A 14,164-nucleotide genomic window follows, 5' to 3' on the forward strand; every position below is an offset into this window, starting at 1 on the left:
CAGGAAAAAGAATAAATCTATGTAGCCCATTTGCCTCATAATTTGTATGTCACATTGACAATATAAATATTTTTTAAATGGATGGTACAGGAGAGATGGCTAGATAGGTAGGTGGGTGGGCCAAGTTTATTATAAAATGATGAAATTTCAAAAACTAATTTAACCATGGAAAAAGAGTGAGTTGATAGAATTGAGAGGACAATTATTTCTGATTGAAAATAGAATTCTAATTTAGAAACAAAAACAATGAAAATTCAAATCAAGTTTGTGTTGAGTATAGAAAATTGATAAGTAAAAGGAATTGGAAATAAAATCTTGCGGCAAATCCTGTGGAGTAGGCGCTAGGCTGAAAATGAGAAGCCTGAATGATAGCCACAGTCAGTCAGCCAACCAAGGACATACGGAGAATCATCACCTGGGACCTTGGTAGCAGAGAAGACAGTCAGAGAATTCAAGAATCTCAAATAAAACAGAATAAAGAGAAAAAAAACAGAATAAAGAAAAGGAGGAGTATCGAGTATGAAAGAGCCCTGGTGACGCTGTCAGTAAGTGATGGGCCACCAAGAGCAAGGTCAGTGGTTCAAACCTATCAGCTCCTCCTTGGGAGAAAGAAGAAGCTACCTGCTCCTATAACGATTCACAGCCTCCCTGTACAGATCACTCCGAGTTAGGCTTGACTTCACAGCCGTGAGCTTGGTTTGGCTGACAATTTGTCTCAGAGAGTTCTCAAAAGTCAGTTCTTTGGGAAAATGTCAAAGGTAATGCCACGGACTTAGCAAAGTATGCATAAAGTTCTGGAAACAAGATCTGCTTCGTTTTCATCATGATCAATCTTACTTTGGAGGGCAAGGATAGTTCAGTTATTATTCTTTAACAAATTAGTCATCTAATAACCAAGCCCAGTGAGATTTTTGGAAGTATGGATAAAGATGTATATGATAAAATAGTCTCTAATTGTACAAAAAGATCGCTTTATGGGGTGGGGGGAGAGACATAGCTCTACAAAGGAATATATCATAATGCCATTAAAAGTTATTTAATCATATGAAAAGTGTAGGCTTCAAAAAACACTATTGGAAACATAATGCTACTTTCTGTTTGTGCATATCTCTAATAATTTCTGTTGTTATTCTCTTACCTTTCTCTCATATACTCTGTTATATTAAGCTATGTCATATTTTATTTAGTTTTTCACAACATATATAGCTCCAGGCCAAAATATATATATATATGGGGGTGTGTGTGTGTATCAGTTTTTATTTCTTCCTATTAATAGACATGGTCAAAATCTAGTAAAGAGGCGCAATAACATCTTATTAATCAAAAGTTTATAAATATAGGTTTGGGATTGTATATTGTCCCAGAGGGTTTTCTAGTCTGTAATCTTCATGAGATCACATCAACATGCCTTTCTCCTGTAAAGAGGCTCATCGACTTCAAATTACCAATCACTGGGTGAGCAGGCAAACACTTAACTGTTATACCCAGTGATCATTGCACAATTGATTAAAAACAAAAAACAAAAAAACCCTCTCTGATTTCTAGTTAATTATGACTTATAGTAACCATGTAGGACAAGGTTGAACCACTCTTGTGGGTGTGGGTTTCCAAGACTGTAAATCTTCACAGGAGTACAAAGCCTCATCTTTCTTCTGCAGAGCAGGTGGTGGTTTCAAACTGCTGACCTTGTGGTTGGCAGCCCAATGAGTAACTATGGACTCCAGAGTACCATTGATTAAATAGGGCATGTTATAAGGCTATGAACTCTAACCTCATTAATCTACATATGACCTTCTCCAGGCCCATGAACATAAGCCTTTTTTTAACAAAAAAAAATTAAATATTAATTTAATGTGCACATACCCTTTCCGATCACTGTACAATCTATTAACTCTGTCCCATTTTACATTCAACTGAGTAAGTGTATCCCCAATCTGAATAGCTTCAGGTCCAGAAGCTTCAAGGATAACGTCTGGTTGCTTCTCATGAATGACTGCAATTTGCTCTCCATGCTTGTCCAGTTGGTCTTTGATACGCTGCAAATATATTGTCAAATATTAACAAAATCCAGTCATTGATAAAGAGAATGATGATAAAGTGGCAGATGAGAAAAACTTCACATTGCATATGACTAACTTAAAATAATAATGAGATGTAATCATTGTTGATAATCAAAACTGAAAATATATTTTTTAATGACACCCTATGTTAATCAGGTGGCAAAGAATATACTAATGATGGGAAAAGAAAATTCTTCAGAGATGTTTAAGGTGGCATCTACACAAATCAGATAAAAAGTTTCAGTCATATTCTATAAACGTAATGAGTATTTAAAGTTGGCATTATTCATATTTGCATATGCTAAAAACAGTTTAAATGACAAAAATAAGCTATTAAACTTTATAAATCTAGCAATGATTTTGTTATGATTTTACACATAAATGTAATTAAAATTTATGGTAAGCATTAAAAAAAACTTACTAGTGCTATAAATTAATTAAAAACTTCCAGATCACTAAGTTAACCTACAAAAATATGCGAACTCACACTCCATCGACTGGCCAATCTTAAATCACTTATAGATGGCATCATAAGAGCTGGCATTAAATATGAGCTAACAAGTTCTTAAGAAAAGGTTCGTGCATATGTGTTTTTTTTAATTACCCAACCTTACAACAAATTAATAACTGTATACACTAAGAATCCACATCTAAAAAAAAAAAGAATCAACATCTATTTTAGAAATTAAAACTGGTGAGGAAGGGTCACGGTGGCAGTTACATAATCTCCTGTCAACTTGCGAAGGGGTGGAGTCTAGCCTGTCAATCAGGTCACAATTTTATGACCTCATTTTGGAGGCTCCAAGGAGATAAATAGCTCACTGGAGGCCAGATACTCTCTGTGCATGTCTCCCTGCAAGACATTCCTGTTGACAAGCCACATGAAGCTACGCTAACGGAGCCAGAGCCCTGGAGCTGGAGGAGCCACGTGGAGACCCACACCAGCACTGAGATGCTTCCACCACTATTAGATCCACAAGACTTTTCGCCCACTGGCCTGAGATCTTCCTGCATTAGGCGTCATTGAATGGCTGCGTGAGTCTAAAGAGGAATTTATGGACTAATATTGACATATGGGTTAATATCAGACTTACGGACTTGATCTGGACTGGATTGGGATACTTTCTTAATGTACAATTGTTCTTTGAAATAAAGTTCTCTCTTACGCACATATGAGTGTCTCTGGATTTATTTCTCTAGTCAACCCGGACTAATACAGTCACCTTAGAATAACCAATCACTTCGGATAAAAAGGGCAGCAGTTACTGAAGGTCAAAGTTCAAGAAAGTTGTGGAGGGGAAAGGAGGACTGGAACCAGGAAAACACTGGGAGGAAGTGGGATAAGTGATTGTCCACTGAGGAGATGGCAATAAATGAGAGGCGACATAAAATGTGCGTTAACTGCTGAAAGCACAAAGGATGCTGTGCTTGTGGGAATGCCACCCAACTCACAATTGAAAGCTTTCGAAGAAATGTAAACTGTCAACCTATTTCACTGGTGAACACAGGCAAGGCTCACCACTCATAAATATCACTAATTCCTTGACATAAATGTAATAGAAATTTAACAGATTACACTATCATGTAAATGGGTACAATAACAAGCTCTTTGTTTTATTCCATCATGAACTGCAGCTATACCAATAGAGTGCCGGGAGACAAACCTTCAGAGAATCTTCCTGAAAAGAGAAGTCTTCGTAGATCGCAGTACTCAGCTCTGGAGTATTAAGTGATAATTCAACATCGTCCATGGAGTGTAAAACTTTGTTAATTTCAACCAGGTATTCTGTGGGGAGGAGCGATGCTCTAACTCCAGAAGGGAGTTGACCCATTTTTCTCTGGTGAGTGGGGACTGTCTATAAAAAGACACATAATGATAATGATAAACACATCTTAACATATTTACCCAATGAATAACAGTTCATTGAAGAAATAACAGACTATCTTATGAACTAATTCAATATCTGAGCCAAATCAGTTTTTTAAAGTTGTCTGTATTTTAAAAATACCTTGTTATAGAAATCTTTCATAACTTTTTTTCTAATTTTTTTCCTCTGCCTGCTGTTAAATAAAATCCCAACATCATTATCATAATAAATGACGTAATGTTGGAAACACTTTTCTTTGAGACCTATTTCACCTACACTCAATTCACATGTGAGAAAACAAAACACTCCACCCCACCCCCCACCCCCACTGAGTGGCCACGGAAACGAGAATGCTCAGCAAATCATACATTTCTGTGGAAAAAGGAAATACTTTGATATCGTTACACCCAACTTTTTAAACATCATAATTATGTTAAATACTTCTGATCTTATTGCTAAAATCACAAGTAAAAACATATCCATATTACAACATAATATATCACGTGACAATGTGACAGGCAATTAGATTACATCCAAGTAATTCAATATATAATTTTAACCTTTGTAAACAACCAAGAGGAAGCACTTTGTTGAGAGATCACAAAATTAGACCACTTTTTAATTTAATTTTAACTTCACTTTAAAGACTCTTTGATAATATTTATATGCTGAATAATCATGTGGTGTAAATGGTTAACATGTTTGGCTGCCAAGCTAAAGTTCAAGTCCACCCTGAAGGCAGCTTAGCAGTCCGTATGGGCAAGCTACCGCTTAGAATTCAGCCAATGAAAACACTAAGGAGCACAGGCCTACTCTGAAACCTGGATGGCCACGATTTACAATGGACTCTACAGCAACTGGGGTTTGATCACATACAAAAACAGCAACTCCTGCCATTCGTCCTGGCTGACTGGCTGCAACCCCCTGGTATGACCACCACCTCACCGGGGCTCCTTTGATTACACAGAAAGAATAAAACAAAGAGCTAAAACCCATCCACCTAGTTGGATTTCCCATCTATTAACCAGGATCTTACTGAGCTCATTTGTTTTTTTAAAAAAAAAACCCAAACCAAATAAACAGTAAAGCTCCAGACATCGAATCACTTGATATGTCCTCGGAGGACATTAAATTTGGTGGCGCCGTCCTCATTTAGGAGCCCTGGCGGCACAGTGGTTATGTGTTGGGCCCCACCCTCCAAACCACCAGCAGGAGAAAGAGGAACCCTTTGACACCTGCAGAGTCCAGTCTCGCTCTCACGGGTCCTTATAGGATTTGACTCTATGGCAGTGGGTGTTTCGGTGCTTGCTTTTCCTCATCCAGCTTTGCTGGACACAATGAGTTTACCCGTGACTCGTAATCAAAAGGCTGACCTTTAGAACCTGCCCATAGGAACCATGAAAGGTGGGGGGGGGTTTAAAAAATCCAAAAGGCTAGCAATTTGCTTCCATCAAAATTATAGCCAAGAAAATCTTAAGGAGCATTTCTTCTCTGTGGCACGTGGGTTCCAGTAAGTATGAATCTACTGGACAGCCCAGAGTATTTGCTTTTTCATCCCCTCTGTTGGATCCTTAGTAGAAGGCACTTTTTGCTGGAGCAACTGCTACAAGGCTAGGAATTCTATGCCCCACTCTCGCCTTCTTTTGTAGTAAAACAGCATTCTCATGGCCCTGCCAGGCTGCCTGGACAAGGCCTTGAGAGGAGGGAGCGAGGTCAATGGCATTCTAAACAGAAAGTTCAAGTTAAAAACAAACAAACACAAATCCTACTCATTAAGACTCTCATTTCCTATTCAGACTTTCAGAATCAGGGGTTTTCCATACTCTTGCAGAGGCAGCAAGGCAGGTCAAGATTTGAGCATCCGCTTTCTATCTTCCCAAAATAGTCTGTCCCCCAAGAGAGTGATCCATCAAAAGTTCCCAAGGAGGGGGGTGAAGGGGGAGCCTTCCAATCTGATCCAGCCTTCTGGAGAGTTTGATTTTTGAAAAATGTTGCGAGGACAAAATTTCAAACCATACTACAGGTTAGGGCTAACATTAGGGAAGGTGACACAGACCAGGTTACATTCCAGATAGATTGAAAGAGTGGGTTTTAAAGAATATCTTGTAGGATTTTTCTGAGTTCTGTTTTTAACAAACCAGAGAAAAACCTGGACCTAAATAGAACTGGAGAGTTGCCAACACTCCAGAGGAGTTGAGACTTCCGAGATGCAGAAGGGAGGGAGGCAGAGGGGGGAGCTGGGGATGACAGCAAGGTCAGCTTGGGAATCGTCCCAAGGCCATGGGACTGACAGATACAGACATCGAACAGGCAGCACGCCACGAAGCTGGAATCATTCTCTCAGATCCCCACATCCTCAACTAAACCGGCTCTAAAAGGGACCAGCACACGCAAAATGCAGCTGGGAAAACTGTCGTTCAAAAGGGAACTGGGTGTGAATCTTCCTGTACAATGTAAGTCTCAGGATATCCGCTTCACAAATTTGGTTATTCATGAATGAGAAACGTCCGTGACGTGGCCAAGACTTCCACGTGTAAGAGTGCAGAACCGCAGCAGGAAGTCGACTCTGAACGACAGGTGCCTACTATGTCTGTTTCATAGTGAGGGCTGCCAAAGAGATAGCCAATGGTGCCCCTGGTGGCATAAGAGTTTTACACACACACACACACACACACACACACACACACACACAGCAAACTCAATGCCATCCAGTCAGTGCTGACTCATAGTGAGCCCCTGTGGGTTTCCAAGGCTGTACCGTTTGTGAGAGTGGAAAGCCCAGTCTTTCTCCCGTGGTGCTGCTGGTGATTTCAAACTGCTGACGATGAAGATCACAGCCCAACACATAACACTAAAGTACCAGGGCTCCTCTATAGGTTTGTTAGTGTGGGAAAATTATGTCTATCTCCCCTTGAAGCCCATCTGATCCCCAGGGGCTCCAATGGATACAGACCCGGCCACCTCTCCCATAAAGATTACAACATCTGATTGTACAATTCTTTTTCATCTATTTTTTAATATAATCAGTAAGAGTTAACTGTTGGATTGGAGGATATGTAAATTATGTAACAATAAAACTGTTTTAAAATAGTTAATAAATAAAGATTACAACTAAGTCATCCTTGAAAGACAGTTCTACTTCATCTCTGTGAGTCAACATCAACTGGGCGGCACCAAGGAATTTTAATACTGAACAGACGGGAGATATAAGATTATGTATTTCAACTGTGGGATAGGCAGCAGGCTGCTATTCACAAGGTTGATAGTTTAAGCCCACCAGCCACTCCCATGAGAGAAAAATGAGGCTGTCTGTCCCCAGTCTCTGAAACCCTCTGAACCAGAACTGACTCAAGGGCAGCGTGTTTGGTTTGGTTATCTTAAGCAAAAGAGATGCCACTAGTATAAGGTGACCAGACGTCCCACTTTTGGTGGGACAGTCCTGATTTTTAACAATTTTTCCCATGTCCCACAGCGTTTTTAAAAAGTCCCGATTTTTTAAAAGAATGCACGATAAGCTAGGGTATACAGTTTTTGGCTGCCATGTGGCTCTTTTGCCAGGATATGAGTTTTATCTATGGTGTCCCGCTTTTGTCCCGCTTTACCAATGTTAAAATCTGGTCACCTTACACTAGTAAGAATTTATGTTTCTAACTTCCGTGAGTCCTGCTCCTTCAGGGAGTGGGATCCTGTATTTTAGTAATACATACAGAAAGGGAGGGCGATAGTACTCCAGCTGGTTTGATCTGGCTTCCACAAATTCAACACCAAACACCTGATGGCAAGAGCTGAACATACCCCACGGAGTCCTTCCCCTGACGATACCTTGACTTTGTTGTATCTCGCATGCAGAAGGACTAACTGCAATCGGAGCTTTTCTTTTGTACTGTCGTCCATCGGCTGATGTAGCACGTGCTCTCCTCTTTGAAGCACTTCCTCAATCTGGGCTCCCTTCTCTTCCATCTGGAGGTTCAAAGGGAAAAAAGGTACTCCACAGAAAAGTGCACGGGGGCTCTCATTACCAAGTCTCAAGTGGGACTAGCTTACAAAGGACAAAGTCCGTCAAGAGCTGTTTAGCAAAATAACAGGCAAACAAAATTGTATGGTTTTCTTAAAATAGTTCATATATATAGTGAGTAAAACAGAAGTATTGCTATAAAATCAGAGATCTTTATTAAACAAAAATACCACAGTGGGAAGCTACTACTCTATCTCAACATGTCCTTCAGCTATGCGTGGGATTTTCTGATAGCTGTTTTCCATCTCTAACCTTTCCCTGAAGAATTATGCGCTCTCCCATTTCCTCCATGTCTAAATGACAATCTGGCATCCTCAAGGGTCTCAAATTGTGTTCCTTGAAAAGTTGAATTTGGGGGACAAAAGGAAGGTCTAGACGCAAGATGAAGTAAGGTCTCGTGATGAAGTGCTCAGAGACCACCCTGCTACTCCCAAAGGGCAAGCAGGTGCATTGCTATGAATGGGGGGGGGGGTTTGAGGGATCCTTCATTATAACTTTACTGATCTTTCTCCTCTAATGCAGTTTTCCATTGTCTTAAAAATCCCTCCTACTAAGAACCTGTCCTTTCATAAAATCTGTCCAGTGCCTCTTTGTAGCCCTCCACAAAACACAGTCACCATAACTCTTCTGCCTTGAACTTCACTGTCCAGCAGAGCCCTTCCATCACTGCTCTCGTGGGTTCCTTTTGAAAGCACCTAACGAGACTAAGGCGCCTGTATTAAATCGCTGTACTGAAAGAACCTGTCGGTTGCCATCCGCTCATCACAGGCATGTTGAAACGCATTTTGTTTGGGAGAAATTCATGCATGCATGAACTGGAACCTTAGAAGCTGTACATTTTAAAAATTACTCTTGTATTACATTAACGCTGAACATGGCTAACAGTGGATGAGAGATGATACAAAGGCTTAACTCGTAAGGGAGCACACTTTCTTTGTGTTTTTTCAGCAAGAGATAAATCACTTGACAAAATCTCACACTGACATTCATCCAAAATTCATATTTGGATCTGGTTCTGTTATGTTTGACAGCTTGCCTGGGTAGGCATTATGGGTGTAAAAAATAACTAACTGGGGAAAAAAAAGAGAACACCATGATCCTGGAACGTACCTTCTCATCATCATCACTGGACTCCAAGAGTTTGTCCACAACACTTAACATAGTTTGTATGTCATTTTCCAGTCTGTCCAAGTCAGAGGAAGGCACACCAGCAGCACACGGCTCTTTGCCCACCCAATGTCGGTCTGACAATGGGTCCCGGCCAATTAGCAACTGCAGAAGGAAAACAGTTCTCTTTGAGGAGGCCTGGAACCTGATCTTCCACCACAGAGGTGTGAGACGTCGAGAGAGGAATCTGGATTGATTTGAAATTTACCTGAAGCAAATTTCACACTACTTCACGGATTCAAAAAGCAATGACATTTTACCAATTCAAGCTTCTCTGACCTACTCATTTTCTCCAAACTCTAGCCAGAGAAGTGAGCAGTGCTCAGCTGACTGCAGCTGCCTGGAAGGCCATTTGGAAGTCTCTGTGACCACATGAGGTAGTTAGTTTATTGTGCCAACCTGGCCGATAAACACCTGTGGGATTAACTGAAGGGCAGAGAGGTAAATGGCTCGGTCAGCCTCGCCTTTCTTGTCTCTCGCTCTTTGATCATCGGACCAGTGTGCGGCTGCCTTGCTTGTTCTGTGCCTCAATTGGCAAGCTACACTACCTGTGGGACACCTAACCCGTGGACTGTGTCGCTGTAATTTGAGGTTCCTTCAAGACCTGCTTCGCCACACCATTGGAATTTGCATCTCTTGAGCTGGGGACTGTCGGACCCTGTCATCTGGCTGACTATTGGTGACCTGCCTTGCTGTTTGCTGCCTGTGCCCGGATAGCCTGAGTTGCTCTACAGAGCTCTACCGGTGGCCCTCAAGACTTGAAGGACTGCCAGTGTCTCACAGATGTCTCATGGGAGTGAGTTGCACTGAGCCGTTTGTACTGCTTTATAATTTAACTGTTTATTTCTTGTGTCATATATCTATCTATCTGTACAACTATATATAAAATTATTAGCAATCTGGTTTTGTCTCTCTAGAGAACCCTGTCTAACACATCACATGACTCAGTCGGAAATGCCACTCTGATCGAAAAAGCAATCCCTGCCTTGGGAAGCAAGATGGCGCACCCTGCAGAAAATCTCCTGGGCTCAATATCTCCAGAAGAGGGCAGCTCAGATTTTGAAACTCCCACTTCATAAACCAAAACCCAAGCACGTCACTGCCAAGTCAATGTCAGCTCATGACACTGCCACGAGCTACAGAGTAGAGCTGCTCCGTGGGACTTCTGTGGCTGTCATCTCTGCAGCAGGCAGCAAACCGCAGAGGCGTCCTGACATGGCACCACAAGGGGGGTCTGCCCCTCCCACCGTGAGGCTACTGGTCCTCCCACCTGCTGGACCAGCCACCAAACTTCCCAGAAATACCTCCTTCCCAATGCAGCACTTTAAGTTAAATGTGTCCAAATAGCTTCACATTTAGGTGACTCCAAACCAACACAACATACAAGCAATATGCAACACCATAGGCAAGGAAATCTCTTCCAGAATTGGCCAATTGTGGGGAAATTCACACTCACGCACATGCCAATGACAGAAGTGTCAAGATTTGCAAACTTTCTGAGTGCTATTTAGCAAGTCTATTGAATTGCCTTTAAATGCAACGGTTTCAAGCAACTCTAATAAATTATCCTAAAGGCATATATTAAGAGATGAGTATAAAGACATGGATAATAATACTTTAAAGAAGTAATATTTATTGTTAAAAGCACAATACAAATGGAATGCTGTCTTTTGAATAATAAAAGGCATAATGGAATGTTCTGACTTATTGAAAACCATGCCACAGGGTAAAATACCAAAAATTTAAAAATTCTATATCTCTAATATCAGAGACATGAAAATAAGAATAGACAGATATCAAAATGTTAGCAGACTCTTTGTGGAGATTGCTTCTTTTCAATTCCTCTCATCACATCCAGAACTTCAACATTATTTTTGCTACCAACTGAGATACATAGTTTATTGTGCCAACCTGGCTGATAAACACATGTGGGGATAATTGAAGGGCGGAGAGATAAATGGCTCAGTGAGCCTCGCCTTTCTAGTTCTTGGGTCTCTTGCTTTCTGATGGTCAGACCAGGGTGCCTTAGCCAGTTCCCTGCTTAGCTGGCAAGGCTCACTTCCTGCAAGACATCCCTGAGGAGAAGCCACATGGACCTACCCAGATGCAGCCCTGGGTGCTGGAGCACCCGTGTAGAGATCCCTGTCAGTGCTGGGATATTTACGCATTCACTGACTCAGCTTTCCTCCTGCAGTCGACATCACGGTATCTGTTTTGTGAGATGGAGGAGGACTTTGTGGATTGGTGTTGAACATAAGGGTTAATGTTGGACCTTTTCTACTGTTGGATCTTTTATCAGGAACGCTCTTATGAAAATTTGTAAAACTTTTAAAATGTGTAAGACCAGAAAGTCCAATTAGTGTCCTATTAGTGGGACACTGTAGGAAAGCCACCACTTTGGTAAGTTAGAGATAAAATCCAAGTATATTATCCTGCTTTATGCATCATTTCCACAGATTCTCCCCTAACAGCCATACTGCCTTAAAGTGAGCACATGGGTGACTCTGTCTCCCTGTATAAGAAGACATTCTTTGGTCATCTCCTCCCGTGGGGCACTCATCCCCCTCCCATGCCTTCCCCCTTTGCAGGTATTAGCTTTCGTCACCTGTGAGCTCAGGAACTTTATTGCGGTTACCACCCACCTTGTGACCTATGCAACTCCTGACTATGCATGTCTTATGGCAAGTTATAAATATCCCAAGATAGTCAAGATGCTCTCTCTCCCACGCTCTCTTCTCCCACCTCCACGTGCACCATCAAGAGGGGCTGAGGTGAGCATGCCACTGTAAAATGTGTCTGACCCCTGATTTTATGCTCTCTCCTTCTTGCCTACTCTCTATGACCTTGATATACTATCGCTGTACAATTGCGCCTACGGACCCGGCAGTGGTTAGAGGCTGGTTTCCTCTGACAAGCGCATAGCACACCACCAGGGAAAGCAACGTTGTTGATTTCCTCTCTCCAATAGCTAGTGATGCCTTTGTCTGTTCATGTCTGCTGCCTATTTTAAAATGGGATGATTCATCTTTTTCTTGTTTAGGTGTTGCAGTTTTCTCAATACTTTATTTTTTAATATTTTAGAATTTCATTTTCATTGGGCCCTGACTATTCCTCTCCCTTTTGTTCTTTTTTTTTAAAAAAAATCATTGTATGGGAAACTCTTACAGATATCATAACATCCCATAGTTCAATCACATCAAGCAGTGTTGTACGGTTGCTATCACAATCAGTTTCAAAATATTTTCTTTCTGCTTGAACTCCTTGATATCAGCTCCCCTTTACCCCCTACTCTCCCATACCATGACCCCCACCCCCACCGGAACCCTTATACCATTTTTTTTTTCTCTATAATGGTTTTGTGTTTTGCCATATCTTACACAATCACCACCTCACAGCTGCATTGATAACAATGCTCAAATCAACAAATGCTGGGGAGGAAGTGGTGAGATTGGAACCCTCATCCATTGTGGGTGAGACTATGAAACTGTACAACTACGGTGGGAGGTAGTGTGGGACTTCTTCAAAGGAACGTAAACAGAAATACCATATGAGCCTGTGATCCCTCTCCCCAATAAACACAGAGCAGGTACACCCATGTTCGCCGTGGCACTGTTCACAACAGCCAGAAGATGGAAGCAAACTTAACGCCTATAGTAGGGAAACAGATAAAGACTCTAAGGCCCAGATAGACAATGACCTATTTGGCATCACAAAAGATTCATGAAACACCTCACAAGATGGGTAGTGATAAGACAGAGGGTAGACAGCAATCAGCTTGGTGAAGGAGAAAAAGAACTATCCGACCAAAGGGAAATGGGGAAAGGTGGCCAGCAAGGGGGGGTGGGGGGCACGCGCTGGTAGGGCATATTAACAGGATGGTTGATAGACTGGTAAAGTTGTAGAATCAAAAAGTGATGATCTTATATGTAACACCCCTCCCCACCACCGTAAGTCACAGGAAAACACTGTGTTGTCTGAAGGTTTGGGGGTCCGTGTGCCTCTTTGCCTCTTTTTTCAAAGTTCCCCAGTTCCGTGATGTTTTTCTCTTTAATTCCAATGATTGTTTACATGCAGTGGGTTTTGTGGGGTTTTTTGCTTCTTTACTTTTTTATTTCAAAAATGTGAAAGTAGTTGGACCACATCTGACTTTTCCCCTGGAATGCTGTTTAATCTTAAAGTTTGGCGATAGGTCCCCTTTATGTGGCCATTCTAGCTCTAGTTTTTTAACTCCCACCAAAAGATTGCAAATAAGATACATGTGACCCACAAAGAGGATCGAACAGCCTATCCAAAATAAAAATAAGGTGCATGGCACCCTTGTGGGGGTGGGACCAGGCAAGTGAGGTGTGTGGAGCACCAACTGGGAGATGAAAGAGAGCTCACCTCAGAGTACCATGGGGCAGGCACTCTGACCAAGAAGATCCAGGAGGGGAGCGCATACTCTGGGCTCAGGAGACCAGCAGGAGATGGGGCAGCTGGCTTCCTGGCCACAGAAGGAGAAAGCGAAGTGCATTTGGGCAGGAGGCTTGTGGTGGAGTGAGCGTTCTCTCTCACTCCACAGAGCCAGGGTTGCTGATGCAAAGAGCAAGTGAGCTGAGCATTTCCTGGCAGGGGCTTGCTGGTGAAGCGGGGTGTCTCTGGGAACTTGTCTAGAGCTAAAGAGGTTTGTAACACTTGCCTGAGCAGGGCAGACTGAACTGTGCACTGGCTCAAGAGGCTGAAGACCTGAGGCCAACCGGACAAGAGGCCAAAGGCCAGGGCTGGGTCTGCCTGTGGCCACAGCAGAGAAGAGGCCTTCCTGACCAAAAAGCTGTGTCCTGAGTCTTTCCTGATCCTGAATTGTTACGGGTTGAATAAACCCCATACTGGCGGTGGTGACGGTGGGGATCAAGTTTACCGCAGACACTACCGCAGACATGGCGCAAACACAAGCGAAGCACGACCACTCAATGATGAGCTCAATACTCATGCCAAGTTTGGGATTCACTCTCCTGCCGTTGTCCATTTTAAGTTCCACTGGGTCTTCAAAACTTTGATCTCCAATGAGTTATTTT

At 42.2% G+C, this 14,164-nt stretch overlaps 1 protein-coding gene across 1 annotated transcript in view; it reads right to left on the reverse strand.

The window, feature by feature from the left end:
- UTRN (utrophin) overlaps positions 1–14,164 on the reverse strand; it is a 619,010-nt gene that overhangs the window by 364,821 nt on the left and 240,025 nt on the right. The window contains exons 36-40 of the mRNA XM_045294578.1: positions 13,258–13,325; positions 9,054–9,215; positions 7,751–7,888; positions 3,725–3,916; positions 1,864–2,036 (exon numbers count right to left, since the gene is read on the reverse strand). Coding sequence (XP_045150513.1) covers positions 1,864–2,036; positions 3,725–3,916; positions 7,751–7,888; positions 9,054–9,215; positions 13,258–13,325 — 733 coding nt within the window. The remainder of the gene's footprint in view (positions 1–1,863; positions 2,037–3,724; positions 3,917–7,750; positions 7,889–9,053; positions 9,216–13,257; positions 13,326–14,164) is intronic.

The sequence above is a fragment of the Echinops telfairi genome, unplaced genomic scaffold (assembly GCF_000313985.2).
Source record: "Echinops telfairi isolate 266 unplaced genomic scaffold, ASM31398v2 ScPeMD7_3533;HRSCAF=4204_0, whole genome shotgun sequence".
In the NCBI taxonomy this organism is placed as follows: domain Eukaryota; kingdom Metazoa; phylum Chordata; class Mammalia; order Afrosoricida; family Tenrecidae; genus Echinops; species Echinops telfairi.